Source organism: Rattus norvegicus, chromosome 13 (assembly GCF_021556685.1).
Source record: "Rattus norvegicus strain SHRSP/BbbUtx chromosome 13, alternate assembly SHRSP_T2T, whole genome shotgun sequence".
In the NCBI taxonomy this organism is placed as follows: Eukaryota; Metazoa; Chordata; class Mammalia; order Rodentia; family Muridae; genus Rattus; species Rattus norvegicus.
In genome coordinates this window covers 52185948-52202194 of record NC_141546.1, presented here as the reverse complement: position 1 = coordinate 52202194, position 16247 = coordinate 52185948, and the positions used below count along the sequence as shown (strand labels likewise).

The 16247-nt window shown below is 38.2% G+C and overlaps 1 protein-coding gene across 23 annotated transcripts in view; it reads left to right on the top strand.

Moving 5' to 3' along the window:
* Ptprc (protein tyrosine phosphatase, receptor type, C) overlaps positions 1-16247 on the top strand; it is a 112884-nt gene that overhangs the window by 79370 nt on the left and 17267 nt on the right. For 18 of the 23 annotated variants that reach the window (XM_087580040.1, XM_087580039.1, XM_087580037.1 and 15 more), the window contains 10 exon segments: positions 792-1000; positions 4094-4154; positions 5415-5523; positions 6175-6209; positions 8569-8678; positions 9546-9636; positions 9724-9800; positions 14511-14547; positions 14754-14851; positions 15511-15636. In XM_087580040.1, coding sequence (XP_087436166.1) covers positions 792-1000; positions 4094-4154; positions 5415-5523; positions 6175-6209; positions 8569-8678; positions 9546-9636; positions 9724-9800; positions 14511-14547; positions 14754-14851; positions 15511-15636 — 953 coding nt within the window. 23 annotated transcript variants of the gene reach the window in all.

The window sequence follows — 16247 nt, the reverse complement described above, 5'->3', positions numbered from 1 at the left end:
AAAAGATGTCTTCAGTGCTGAAATCCTCTCCATCTCACTAGGGCTCACATAATCTCATCATTAGCTCAAACACATTTGATATTTGATAACTACAAGAGAACAAGAGTCAACTTCCTTTAATGATGTGACCCTTGATAGGCCCACCATACACTAGGGTGAGCCCCAAGCCTAAGAACTAGCTTGATGGGGCAAGAAGAAGCAAAGGAAGAATCTCAGAGTTGAATGGGAATGGGCAGAGGGGCAGAGCAGGTGGGGAGAGAGAGGGCTTGGCTTTGTATATATATTAAAAGGCTCAAATATTTATTGCATGACATTCGCAAGGAACGACAGTATTGAGAACTTTCTAAGTCCTACAGCTATATGCTCTTGCTGCCTTCCCATGTTTCTGGGATAATAAAGCCAAGAGAAAGTGACTAGTTGCTTAAAAATCTCACTTGGTGTTGAGTAGGATAAACAGACCCATGAGAGGAGGAGAGCCTGGGCTGAACAGGAGAACTTACCTGTTTCTCAAGCATCCTTCCCAGCCCCCTTCCTTCTCACTTCTCACTGTTATTTCTTTCCACATTCTGTTGCTTAGTTACTGTGCAAACACTTAGGGCTTCAAGCATGTCTTATATGTTAATAATGAATGGGCGCTTTATTTTTACATGCTTTAAAATAATTTTGAATCTGTGTTTCCGTGATGATGCAGACCAACACTGAAAATGGTTTACATCGTATTCATGCTTCAAGGTATTTTAACTTCCACAGATCAAAACATCAAGGTAACAAATGTTTCTTTATTTTGATAGGTCCAGGCAAAGTCAATGGTATGAAAACCTCCCGGGCGTCAGACAATAGTATAAATGTCACGTGTAATTCTCCTTATGAAATTAATGGCCCTCAAGCGCGTTACATTTTGGAAGTCAAAAGTGGAGGTTCTTTAGTTAAAACTTTCAACCAATCCACATGTAAATTTGTTGTAGACAATCTCTATTATTCAACTGACTATGAGTTTCTGGTAAGGTCATGTGTTCCATAATCACAACCTTCACAAGATATATTACAGTGTTTAATACTTAGTACTTGCATGGCATTAATGACAGTGGTCGCATGGACTTATGAATCTCTGATGACTCGTGAAATCAACATGTTAAGACATCAGCAATTTGACATCAAGCTTTTCTCTCTAGAATGAAAGGCAATGTTTAATGGCAATTTTTTCTTAGCATATTTGCCTTTCAAAATTACTTAACTGTAGGGAAATCACTTTTTGTGTGCCTGTTAGGAGAAATTTTCTGAGTAGCAGATCTTCTCTTTGCCAAGTATTTATTTTCATTAAATTTTCAATTACAAAGTTGTAGGTGTGCTTTGAGGGTAGAAAATTCTAAAATAAAGTAAAAAAATACATTCAAACATAAAGAAGCTTGCAATACCCACTGTTTCACTGTGAATCAATATTATACAGATTGTTCTGGTATTTATAATGATAATTTCTATGCAGTAGATAAACATAACCATCTTAAGACAGCCTGGAATTTTTTTCTGTATTATTTTATCTTTAATATGTTTGGTTATTTAATTTCCAATGGAGTTCTAACATAAAGTTTTTATTATATCCTACTAATGACAACTATATTGATCTGCAACGTAAACAGCATTTAGAAAACAAGTTTATGAATAAATGGCCACCTTTCTTAATGTCTTTAAAAATTTCTAATCAGTACAAAGGAAACTTAAGCAAGAAAATCTGGTTTTGGCTGCTAGTTTGAGGGAAGGTGTCATGGCAGGAGCCTGATATAAACTGCTTACATTGCATTTGTATTCTGAAAATAGAGAGTGATGGACGTTAGTGCCCAGCTCACTATCTTACTATCCCTCCACTTAAAGTGGACCATTGAGTGGCGCTGCACTTTGGATTGGTTTTCCCTAAGCATTTAACACTCCTCCTTCATGCACATACCTAGAAATTTCTCTCTTAGGTGATCCCAGATCTGTCAAGGGGACAATCAGTGCTAACTATCATAAGTCTACTTGTGCATAACTTTTATGCATAACCTTCCACCTATTGAACCCACATCATCTTCACCTTTCAACTTGCTCACACACATTTTCCACCAAACTTCATATTTTCATGTTTCTCCTCTCTCTTACCGGAGATCTGAATGAGTTCTCTATTACTCCCAGCCATGGACAGAATCTAGCCAGGTTCTTTGTCAAAACGTGTCACGCACATGATACACTCAGCCCTGGACTGCCCCCAGCCTCTGAAAATCCTTGTGCTGGGTCCTTACTACTTGCCTTTCTCTTGGCACTATGGTCCTCGGATTCCTATCAGATTTACACATTATGTTCTACTTAAAAGCATTCTAGGCCTTCTCTAGAATGAAACTCTGAACTCTTCTATCTTCTTTGCATAAACCAGTTCCAAAGGAGTAAGAATCATGCACTCAGGTGTATCAGGACAATGCTGCCATTCCTCAGAGGCAATTTTCTTTGTCACTTTTTACTTTATTTATGAAGGCACATGTATATGTGAATTTGGGTACAGAGGTACTATAGTATACATACATGGAAGGTAGCGGGCATGTCTGCGAAGTCATTTTCTCCTTCGACTAGGAGTTCAAGGGATTGAATTCAGGTTGTAAAACTTGTGTGGCAAGCAGTTTAATCTGCTGACCCAACTCTTTAGTCCCTGGTTTTCTAGTTACTTGTCTCGTTGCTATATCTAAATACCTGACAAATTAGGGTAATGATGAACGAACTTATTTTTGCTCATAGTTGGAGAGAGTACAGTGCATCCTGGTAGGGAAGGGAAGATGGGAGGAACCTGAGGCAACTGGCCAAGTCCAGTTTGTCTTTATTAGTGAGTCTCCTTATTATTTACTACTACTAAATAATAAAAGTTATTTATTATTTAGTCTAGCATGGAATGGTGCTATCCACATTTAGGTTAGGTCTTACCCCTCAATTAACTCAATCTTGACACTTCTTTACAGATATGTCTTTAGTTTCCCACCCAACCCCCATAGGTGATTGTAGATCTTGTCAATTTGACACTTAGCATTAACCACCACAGTATGATCTTGACAGTGGACTTTATTTTTTCTTTGTCATTGTTTTGCTTTTATTATCATCCCAAGTGTTTTTTTTTTTTGTAGATCACCTTCTTGGATTATAAATTTTTAACAAGTAGTAGCTCACAGGTTGTGGTTCAGCTACTCTGGTATTCAGTACATGCCAGAATCCTGAATAAGTAGGCTCTAACACCAGTGACAGAATCGGTTGCTAGCAAGAGGGAGGGCAAGCAGGCAAAGAGCAAATATTTCCCTCTTCCTTGTCCTTTGTATACATGGCTTCTTGGGTTTTAGTTAATTGCAGATATAGTCGAGTTGATAACCAGGAATGGTCATGAGAAGTAGTTTGGAATCATATATATATATATATATATATATATATATATATATATATATATATGCATAAATGCATTTGTGGAGCTTAAAATTTTATTCCTGTGAATTTTATTGCTTTATAAGAGATACTTGACAAACTTTTATTTATGAATATTGGGAAATTCTATACTCACCAGTCATCTGTTTCTGCACCCCTCTCAGTTTTCTTTGATATTTAGTTGATTTTCTTTATTTATATTACATTTTACGAGCTTTTGGTGTTTATGGTGACTATTTCTACACTGCGATTTTTCATGTATTTTACCCATAAAAATATGTGCATTCTATACCCAACTCTTGTAGACAGCAAGTTTGCTTTTAAAATAAAATCTGAGCATACTAGTATATTAATAGACAGCTTTAATTTGTGTCTATTGATTGTACCTTAAATGATTAATTTTTGTTTTTTATTTTGTGAACTTTTTCATTTGTTCTTCCATTTCTATTCATTATTTACATCATTCCTAAGGTTGATAAACACTTTTCTATCTTTTTAACAGCATTGAGCAAAATAACATTAAAGTTTAGATTTAACTCAGACATTTTTGATGAAAACAATCAGTGTTCTATAAGAAATAATGTACAAAATTTTGTTTATGAATATTGCCATACACATTTATAGTAGAAATTCTTTTCTTTTTCTTTTTCTAACTGAAATTTAGGTCTATTTTTACAATGGAGAGTACCTGGGAGACCCAGAAATAAAACCTCAATCAACATCTTGTAAGTCATCATGGCCTATTTTTTTCTTACATTTGTTTGAACAAAACTGTTTGATTTTGCGTCCATAGATTGATTCATTAGTGGTTTATACGTATTTTATAGATGTCTGCAACTTACGAAAATTACAGTATCATAAACGTCAAATTAATAAATTTGATGTCTTCGTCAATATGTGAATGTTGCCTTCATCACAAATTTTAAGAGGATTTATTTGCACAAATATTTTTGGTAACCTTTTTAAATGAGACTGCTTTCTTGACTGCAATGTTCAAAATATATTGCTACTGATGTGTCTGCTGATTCTGCTCTACTTCCAAGATACCTTAAGTATCTAGGGCATCATTATTGGCAATAAAACACACACACACACACACACACACACACACACACCACACAAACAGGTTTGAGGCTGTGAATAGCTACTTTTCTCTATGTTATACATGCTCTAAATTTACCGGAACCAAACTATTTACCTCTTTTCAGGAATTAAGGAACAGAGGTGCAGAGGTGGTAGGTTTCTGGCCAAATTCCCTTCTAGGAAGTAAGACCTAAAGTTGGAGGCTCAACAGCCTGGCTCTGGGGTTCAAACCATGATGTCACTTCATGGGTATATTATATTTCCATCATGTGCCTGAAAAGGACGGAATGTAACACAGTATCAAGATATTACCCACAGTGCTTTGCTCTATTTTCCCTATGAGTGTGATGCACATCAGTTCTTAGTGAAAGCTCAAGTTAGGGAAAGCATTAATCCTCACTGTCAAATGAAATAAATTTTGTCTCCTGGTTAATTGGTTTAATTCCCCAATGAACATGTACAAGATTTATCTTTGTGTGATAGAAGCTTTTATGAATCCCTTAGGAAGCTACCTACTTTTGTGCTGAATGGTAAACTAGGAGTTCCTTTCTAAAAATGTAATAACTACATTACCTCATTGATTCCTTTAAAATGAGTCTCTGAAAGGGAATTAAATCTAAATGATAGTTTTCTACAAAAGTACATTATTTAATGAAAAGAAATGGAAGTACTCATCTGTATTCTAATTAGTCTCTTTAAATATAAATGTCTTGGGAATTTTGAAATAACAGAGTCCAAAATTACAAAATCAAGATTTTAATGTATTTCATTTTATTCTAAAAGTTTTGCATTGACTCCTCAAATAAACAAAATAATTTTAAAATTCTAGTTCATGAAGGTTATTCTTGATCTAGCAAAGTACTTGAAATAATAAGCTCTCCTGTGTCACTTTTTATTTCTAGATAATTCTAAAGCACTGATTATATTCCTGGTGTTTCTGATTATTGTGACATCAATAGCCCTGCTTGTTGTTTTGTATAAAATCTATGATCTGCGTAAGAAAAGATCCAGGTAAGGCACAATTAATTATGAGTTAGGAGGTAATGGTTGTTGTTGCAACAACGTTTCAAGCTGGCATTCATTGCCTGAGCAGTGGACTGGAGAAGACAGTATGAACTTAGTTCACGTCTGAATATTGACTCAAAGACTTAAACATGGAATTATTGGCTTTCTGTAAGTACTTATATTCACTATTTGCTAATGGTATTCTAAGCTTGTTTTAATAATAATAATCTGTGTAAAGAATGCGTATCTTTTCTTTTAATACTCAGTAGATGAAAGCGATCTGGGGATAGCAAATGCAAAGGCGAGAGTTATGGGCAGTGTGTTCGTTTCTTTGCCTAAGAAGATAGAAATTTATGAAAAGAAATGGGAGATTTCACTTAATTCTTTCTCATTCTTTTGACATTTTCAGGCAACTCTTGGTCACTTTCTTTCTTCCCATTGCTTTCTGCACTGTCCCCAAGTTCCTGTTTTTCCCCTCCCTTTCCCATCCTTCATCCTCTTTCTCCTCCTACCTCTCCCCTTCTTCTGTGTTTCTCGTCTGTACTTCTCCCCCCACTTAGTCCATTTATAAAATGATATTTGCTCAGTTAAGCTGAGTGCCAGATAAATTGCCCTGTTCTGACAAACTCAGAAGCTCATTTTATTTTGTCTTCACAGCAATTTAGATGAACAGCAGGAACTCGTTGAAAGGGGTGAGTATGGATGATTTTGACTGCTGAGTGTTGTTTCTCTGAATCGGAGTCCACCTATTTTAAAATAAGGGCTGGGCATCTTTAACTCAACCTGGGTTTTGTCCAACAATATAACGAAACAAATTGACTTGTTCCAAGAGCAGCCATCTATGTGATGATTTCAATCACAATAATATCATAAATATTATCGGTGTCACTGAGAATGCCACAGGGACAGGACATGGTTCCTGTTCTTCAAGGGTTGGGAAATGAAGAGAGGAAGCTGGGTGCACTGATGAACAAGAGCAGAGTGGTAAATGTTACAGTAATGCAATGTACACGGTTCTGAAAAAAGATCAAATATAGGAAATTGTCTGTGGGGAGGGCAGAAGCTTGGTTTGCTAAGACTGCTGGGAAAGACCAGACCAACTAGTGAGGAAGGCAGATAGTATTCCACAGTGGGGCCGTGATACGGAGTGTCTTCAGGTTTTGCTAGGATGGGATGGGGGACCCTCCCACTGAAAGCAAAATGATGAATAAGATGAGACACTTTATTAATAAAAAAGGACACGTCTCCCTCCAATTGTTGTATAATTTCTTTAGTTTTTAAAGACAGGATCCAATAAAAATCATTAGAGATATTTAAACTGTGCTTGTAATAAAGTATTCACTTTTTCTCTTACATTTATGACACTGAATTTGAAAACATCTTTCTTGTGTTGCCTCCTGTGTGAAGGGTTTCCTTCCGACAACAGGAGGTGCCAAGCTGTGCACAGCGGCTTTTGGGCTGGCTCTTTGGAGTCCCTTAGTTGGGGTCCCAATTAGAGACTGTATCATACCTGTCATGGATATATTTGTTCACATCTGTGATGAATATCCTTCCATAACCAGGGTGCAGACGTTGGGAAGGCAGGGAGGTTCTACTTTATTTCAAGGCTTTCTCCTCTGTACCTGGGTGAAGTCAGTGCATGTCAACGAATAGATCACATGTCTGGAGTGTTAGTCCTGTTAGGGTGAGGGGAGAGGGAGGAAAAGAGATAACCATACCTGGGCAGAGGGGCTTACAGTTTCCAGAGTTAAGGTGGATTGGAAGCATCAGATGTTTTCTCTTGTAATTAGTACAACTTACAACTAGGAATACTTTAGAACTTACCCACTCAAAGCACAGACATCAAGTAAGCCTGGATGAGATCCAGACATCTCCCACCAACCAGAGGAACTAGCCAAAGTGATAATTATGCTTGAAAAACAAAGTTTATTATGAGCAGTAAGAGGAGTACTCCACACTCATGGACAGTTTCTTTCTTCATCTGACAATGTGGAGAGGTAACAATGTACCCAGAGCAAGAACCAGAAACAGGAGATGGGACACTTGGAGAAACCTTTGCTCGTGTGGTGGCACAAATTTCCTTAGCCTTTTAAACCCGTGGTTTCTGGGACTGGATGGACAGCTCAGAGGTGAAGAGTACTGGCTGTTCTGGAAGAGGACCTGGGTTCGTTCCTAGCATCCACCTGGCCATTCCCAGTTGCCCTAAAATGCAGTTCCAGGGAATCAGATAATGTCTATCTGACCTGTGGGCATGGCATACAAGTGCTGTATGTTCATGCATACAGGGAAAACATATACACATAACTCATTTATAACAACTATATCTTGTTAAAAAAAAAAGCCCTGTATTTTGTCAAGTCCCATGTGTAAATATAGCTAGCTTACCACGAAAGTTTTCATAAAGGACATGATCTGATAGAAAGCAAAGGAAAGCACTTAGTACATATCTGTGTTGTGTTATTATTTTCTCACAGAAAGTTATCTTTCAATATATGTAATGTTTTTGTCTTTTTTATTCTAGGTATATAATATAAATATAATTTGTTTGATAGTATAGGGTAACCAAATTAAGATGAATAGTGGGTAGAATAGTATTAATCATTTTCTCTTCTTATCTGTACGATTATAGTACTTAACAAACACTTGTCCAGTAGGTATGAGGCTGTTGGTGAGAAAGGGAGCAAAAGGGAGCAATAAAAAGAAAATAATAATAGTGGCATAGAGAAGTCTGTCAAGTACTGCAAACTGAATGTAATTGAGCAAAACCACAGATGTCTAACAGTGATAATATTTGGTCAAGGATCTTTTATCTAGGCATAGGAAAAAGAGAAGCTCATTCTCGTAGAAGGAACAGTACAAAGCCAGCAAAAGACTGAGGTTCAAGATTTAGAAGTCCTTAATTTCTAGGCAGATGCTTACATATGAGCGAAGTTTCCCATGCAGATAGGGATCAGGGAAAGAGCTGAGGTGTGAACTCTGTTAGCACATGCAGGTACTGAGGACAGACAGACAGACACAGCATTGGTCTTCACTCTGACTACTTGTTTACAGATGAGGAGAAGCAGCTGATAAATGTGGACCCAATTCATTCTGACCTTTTGTTGGAAACATACAAAAGAAAGATTGCCGATGAGGGTAGACTGTTCCTGGCTGAATTTCAGGTATGAGTCATCCTTCACGGAGGGTAAAGAATTCCACACGGTCTTCAAGATGATTCCATGTCACGTACATTTGCATAACCATTTCCCTTAACAATTTATCCTCTGAAGATAGAAATGTAATATAGTCATATGTTACTGCCATAGTTATCAATGAGGGATTCAGAGAGGGGGGCAAAGCCAATCATGATAGGAAGCTGGCGAAGTCTGTACCAAAATGCTCCAATGCATTTAATCTAAATATGAAGTCCTGTCGCAAACAGTTTTTGGTTCATTTTGTCCTTCTGTTCCAGATGACTATCTAATAATCAGTCACTAAGTAATTTTGTACTTTTCCTTTAACATTAAGTGTTTTGGAATTAAATTGAATTTAATTGTTCTGTTGCTATTTAAAAAATGTTTTTGGAGGCTGGAGAGATGGCTCAGTGGTTAAGAGCACTGACTGCTCTTCCAGAGGTCCTGAGTTCAATTCCCAGCAACCACATGGTGGCTCACAGCCATCTGTAATGGGATCTGGTGCCCTCTTCTGGCCTGCAGTCACATATGCAGGCAGAATGCTGTACATAAAATAAATAAATAAATCTTTAAAAAAAATGTTTTTGGTTTTTTTTTTTTTAGAATTCATAGTGAAACTAATTCCATCTACCTAATGTACCATGTTTGCCAGTATAAAGGATGGATTAATGTTACCTCATTTACCCCCCCAGCAATAACTGATAAAGGATAAAACTCTTTCCCTCCCTCCCTCCCTCCCTCCCTCCCTCCCTCCCTTCCTCCCTTCCTTCCTTCCTTCTTCCCCCCTCCCTCATTCTATCCCACCTCCTTATTTTGGGAACCTTTTGTAACCCAAAGAATATTTGTACCTTCCAGAGCATTCCACGGGTATTCAGCAAGTTTCCCATCAAAGATGCCCGAAAGTCCCAAAACCAGAACAAAAACCGTTATGTGGACATTCTCCCCTGTGAGTGCACTTTGGAACTGAGTTTCTTTATCTTGACACGGTGTAGCTACTCTTTAGTTCAGTATTGATTTTCTTTTCTTAAAACAGATGATTACAACCGTGTGGAGCTCTCTGAAATAAATGGAGACGCAGGGTCCACCTACATAAATGCCAGCTACATTGATGTAAGTAAATACTCCGGGTTATCTTATGGCTTCTTTTAACTGTCAGAATGTTCGTTTTCTTTACATTTCTGTGTTCCATTTAGTCCTTCCAATGGTTTTGCAAGAACCTAGAGAAATTATTACAAATATGTTAAGTTAAGCCCATGACATCGCTGACACCAAAACCAAAATTCATTAAGGTTTTGCAAACATTGTTACATGTATTTTTGCTGGTGCTTGGTGCAAAATAGGGCTTTCTCCTTATGAAAATAAAAATCTCCTTTTGTTGTGCATGAAAATATCCCTGCATGAATTTCTCATAAGATCTGCATTTGCTGCAACTGAGCACTCTATGCCCACAATACATAAGGGTTGGGAAACCCGAGTACTTTTGTTACTATGACACTGTAATGAAATTAGGAAAGGCTTTGACCTGAGATGGAGTTTAGGTCTGCCTAAGCCTAGGCTGGTTGCTTCTGTTCACAGCTCCACTGTGTGTTCATCTTTCCCTTGTGGCTATCCAAGTTGAAAATATCTAGACAAAATTTACTGATGACTTTAAAAAATTTGGCTTCTATAATTCTTAAATAAGTCGGGTTTTATATGAGTTCCAGAATTTTACAAGATAGAAGAACACACGTAAGTTGAGAACATCTCCTTACCCAATCTACCCACTATCTCCTTTCAGGAGAGCCTTCATGTCTGCCCACGTTTCTTTACAGAAAAGTAAAATGCCAACTTTTGCGAAGACTCTCAGTGTAAATGCTATATTCACACCATAATGTAGCCTGGTATTTTCTGAATATGCATATAAACACATACATGCCTTAGGTATGCCTATCTGTACACATATAGATCTATACATGGTATAGATGTAGAATGTATAGCCATCTAAAAATATTTATATACATATAGATCTAGCTTTCTGAACATGGACCACATATAATAGTATTCTGAATGAAAAGATTACAGATTCTTCCTCTAATGCCCCAGAGAGCACATAGGCTTGACTTTTCAGATCAGAGTTAATCTTTGTCACAAATACTCAACTCCTGAGTGACCCAGCATCCCTGAAGAGTATGTAATATAGCTTAGTCACAAAGGACTTTGGGTATGAAATCAGATCTTGCTAGATTTGCTCACAGACTTGTCTATATATTTTTTGTTCCTGTTAAGAAATACATGAAAAAAAAAACAAACCAACGAGGGGTAGGTTTCTTCTGGAGTGCAGTTTGAAGTACACTGTATGAGTACGAGGAAGGAATGTGAATGGCCGGCCAGTCACGTTGCATCTGTAGTCAGGAAGCAGCGAGACAGAGAAGCTATGCTGGGACTCCTTGTGTTCTCCCTTTCATTCACTGAGGGACCTCTGTCAAGAGAACAAATAGTGTTACCTACCATCAGGGTGTGCCCTACCTCATTTAAGCCTCCATGGATACTCCCCCACAGATATGTGCAGAAGTTTGTCTCTAAGGTGATCTTAAATGTTATCAAATTGGCAACCAAAACTAAACAAGTACAGCTTACGGGACGCTGGAAAGATGGCTCAGCAGTTGAGAGAGCCTCCTGCTTTTGGTCTACGCTTGGCTCCCACCGTCCACACCGGAAAGACACGCATGCAGGCGCATGTGCTCACCCCACCCCCCACAACTGAAACACACAAAGCTTAAAAAATAATGGGTATCACAAGCTATAAATTACTAACCCCAGACCCAACAAATTTTCATGTCTTTTTGTTTTTATGGTAATTCGTGGTATAATTAATGAACATTCAGTATGCTTTATACACTTCTGCTACTACAAAGGAAGATGAAAAGATGCTGTCTTGGTTCGTATTATTACACTGTGGCTTTTAATTTATCTATAGAATAAATTTATAAAAGAGGAATTTCAGGTCCAAGGAATCTGTATAATTATAGTTTCTAAAATCTCCACGTGGCAGCCGCCCTAACAATCCATCTGCAGCATTTGAAAGGGTGTTTGTCCATACATTTTTTTTAAAAAAAATGTACTATTGAAAACTAACATAATTATCTAGTATGTGATAAAGTGTGTTATGACAAGGTATTTGCTGATTGGTTTGTGATTCTCAAACTCTTTTGATAAAGGGTGGCGGTTGAAATTGAGGTCTTGTTGTTATCATTATTTTGTTTTGCTTACACAAATGTGTAGTATTTTATGGAAGTAGAAACTCAAATTTCACTTTATCGTTATTTATATTTAATTTGTAGGTATTAGTTTCTGAGATCTGGCATAATAAAATTTCACAAACTAGTGCCATGAAAATAACAGAAGTCCATTCTCTGAGTTCTTGAGCTTAGCAATCTCTCAGCATAACCATGTTCACTCGAAGTCTCATGGGAAGATTCTAATTTGTATTTTCTGGCTTCTGGAAGCTTCTAGCTCCCCTTATTTATTTATTTATTTATTTATTTATTTATTTATTTATTTATTTATTTTTGCTGACAGTGGCTGGATCTCTCCACTCTCTGCCTCCACCTTGTGGCCTTCTTCCCCCTTACAGCCCCTTTATTTTCATGTGCACCCCCTGTCACTTATGTGGACACTGGTCATTATACCTGAGACATCCTGTTAAGTCTCAGATCCACAAAGACATTTCATTTGAAGGTACAGTTTACAGTTCCCATTAAATAGAAAACTTGAAGACAAGAACCCAATCAACTCCATACAGTCTATTCAGAAAGCATAAACTGATTTAGAAATTCTTTCTTGTTGAACCACTTATGAAATATATACCTTTGTCATCTTTGTGTTATTTATTAATAAATTTACTTTTCAAGGTATCTTACGGTTTTTCCAGAGCTAATTACTCACATACATGGTTGTGACTATTTATTCACATATTATAGTCTACTAAGTGCATCTGCTTTTTCTCAGTCATCTCTTTTAGTGATTTCCACATATGAGTTAAATAACTCCCACAGCTCACTGCGAAATCGTCCCAGTTACCTCTGGGAGAATCAGAACTGCCACTCTACTCTAGGTAGTCTTCGAAGTTAACACTCTAAACCTGTCTCTCATAAAAGTATTTTTGATATTTAACACTTCCTATACACTTTTTTAAAATATGTATTCCTGTTTTAATTTTTTCATTAATGTATTTCTTTTATACAGAGACCACAGACCCTCTCCTCCCAGTTCACCCTCACACAGACCACTCCCTCATACTCCCCCTTCTCAGATAAGACAGGGGAGGGCCGTCTGGGTACCAACCTACCTTGGCAAATCAAGTCACAGGACTAGGCACATCCTCTCCAACTGAGGCCAGATGAGGCAGCACAGTTAGGGGAACAGGATGCATGGGCAGGCGACAGAAAGAGAGACGAACCCCATTCCAGTTGTTGAGGAACCAGCATGATGACAGAGCGTCACATCTGCTACATATTAATGAGGAGAGTATGTCCGGCCTCTGTATGCTGTCTGGTTGGTGTTTCAGTCTCTGGAAGCCCTTAAGGAATCCAATTGAGTTAGAGAGCAATCTACATGTGCCAATGACCTCCATAATATAAACCCCTATTTCCGTTTCACATGTTCTTTGCAAAGCTTGTTTCCAGAACAAAGCAACACTTTCAGATGGGAAGAGTGGGTCCCCCCGAAATAACATAGTAGCTGTTCCTAATTTCACCTCCACTTGAACTGATATGGGCAAGAGTCCTCTGCAGGCCAGACAATTAATGGGGAACAAGCTTTGTTTTATAGTACACGAGTTCATTTTCCAAAGGTCTCCTCCTTCAAAGAAATGTAATTGAGGGCAGACTGAGCAATGTTAGTGATTGCTTCAGGGTTTAGGTAGGCTCTAGAAATAAACAGTTACACATTCTGTTGAATTATGTTTGCTAATCATGGGATCAAGTTATAATTACATTTCTCCAACTGAGCTCCAATCCCCTGGAGAGCAGATCTCCTCAGCAGCTAGATAGGTTCTTGACACACTGTAGCAACTCAGCTGGTCGTCAATGGATAGACACATGCACGTGTCTGAAAACATCATGAGGCTTACTAAAATTACCTGAAGGCTCCTATAGCTGATGTGCAAAGTTTCGATCAATGGCAAAGTTACCGTGCCCTGTGGAATTTTCCCCATTACGAAAGTAAATTTAAGGCGTTTGAGAAAGTCTTGCAAGGAATTAGCATATTTCATTTGCCTCTCCACTGCTTCCTTATCTTAGCCAGTGGAGCAGAGAAAGCAGTCATTACAGATAATGAATGTTTTTATTTTCATATCTGGGATGACATAAAGGGACTCTAGGGAATCCTCAGCAATAGTTAATATGCGCAAATGTAGGTGCGTTCCCAGAGGGATTTACTGCAAGAAATTGAGTAGAACTCTGTAAAGGAACCCCCGTGGCTGGTGAAAAGGCCTGACTAGCAGGTGGTTCTATGGAGCAGGAGTTTTATATATAAAGGAAAGGATGGATTTGTCTTGTTAATTGCTGCAGTATCTCAGATGAGATAAAGTCTAATTATCAAAGCCGGAGTACTACATGGCAAAAACACATTGGGGTCATGAATACTGTTTGCGAGTGTAGCTAACGTGTTCAGCATCGTTAAATGTCTTCTTGCACATTAACCCCTCCCTCTGCAACAATCTGAAAATGGCCAGATGTGTTTACAACCGTAGCAGTGCTATATCAATGCCTGATTCTCAGTATTTTGTATTCATGAAAAAGTGTTCCATGAATGACTCTTCTCTTTGTGTGTTTTGATCAGGGCTTCAAGGAACCCAGGAAATACATTGCTGCACAAGGTAATTCAATTTTTCTCTTTTTTAATTAGACACTTTATTTACATTTCAAATGTTATCCCCCTTTCCGGTTTCCCATCCATAAACCCCCCTATCCCAACCCATCCCCCTTCTTCTAAGGTCATTCATTTTATATCCTGGAGTTTCTCCTAGAAACTTGTTTTATAGCACTTCTGAGAAGGATTGGGTAACTTGTACTTAACTCCTAGGGCCCCGGGATGAGACAGTTGATGACTTCTGGAAGATGATCTGGGAGCAGAAGGCCACAGTTATTGTCATGGTCACACGATGTGAAGAAGGAAACAGGGTAAGAACCTAGAAGGCTGGAGGTTGGGAGTTGGGAAAAGAAATGCTGAACTGTGTCTGGTATGATTCATACAGACAGTTCTCTGCTTTAACCATGTTCCCATTTTATTTCATGCATGTTGAAAACCTAAATATGTAAACAGTGTGTGTGTGTGTGTGTGTGTGTGTGTGTGTGTGTGTGTGTGTAATATATTTAAGTGAATTGATTTTGAAGCTCATATCTGGCATCAGTGTAAATTCCAAACATCATGATGTGACAACTTCACAAGTATTTGTGAATGGCCAGAGCAAAAACTGATACTGCCTAGACAGTGGACACTCACATAATTCAATGTTGGAAGAAATAAAGAGTCTCTGGGATCCTGAGCCTGGAACTAAATACTTGCCAGCATGTCACTTGTGGTAATCATTTTTGCAGTCTTTTGGTGATAGCTTGCAAAGGCCGGGCAGACCATCCTTCTGTTGATTGGTTAAGAAAAACCCATCCAGAAACATTAGTGTGAAATAGAACACATTTCAGCTCAAGGTACACATGTTATTAAAATGTCCGCAAGTGTTTGGGGAATAACAGGTTGAATCCATTTTTGGTTGTTGGGGTTTTCATAAGCTGGAACTATATTAGAATAGACTGTAGTCATTAATGATTCTTTTCGACTGTAGAACAAGTGTGCAGAATATTGGCCATGCATGGAGGAAGGCACTCGGACTTTCAGAGATGTTGTCGTGACGATCAATGACCACAAACGATGTCCTGATTACATTATCCAGAAGCTGAGCATTGCCCACGTGAGTTTATCTCATTCTGTAACTTTGGGCTTGGTATGGCTTTTTGTAAGAGTACAGCTAAGGAGTGTAAAATGTGAGGAGTTAAACACATCTGGGAAACATCACTTTTAATGATCTTGAAGAGAAAGAGCCAGGTTAGAACAAGAGTGAAAGCTAACAGGACCCAATTTTAATCGCTGATCGAGGTATTGTTTGTTTGCACCAATCACACGCTCCCACTGGTCCTTTGAAGTAGTAACAAATGGGTTCACAAGATGGGCTTTGGCAGTGACAAGGTTGTTAGGTGGAAAAACAAACAATGCTGCTTGCGAGTAGTCTTTCTGAATAATGGAAAACATATTTTAGAACATGGTACATTGCATGAGCCTATTAAAACACACTAAGTTATAACTATACAGGAGAGAGAGAGGGGGGGGAGGAAGAGGGCATGGGAGAGGGAGAGGGAGAGGGGAGAATATTTAGTTCCGCAAAGAAAGAGGTCAGCACGGTTTTGGTAAGACTTGAAATGGAGGTCATCTCTTATTATGCGATTCAATTTTCAGGAAAGTTCTTATCTAGAGGAGCCTATGAATGCGGAACATAGATCAGTGGTTGCCTCAGGCTGAGGGTGT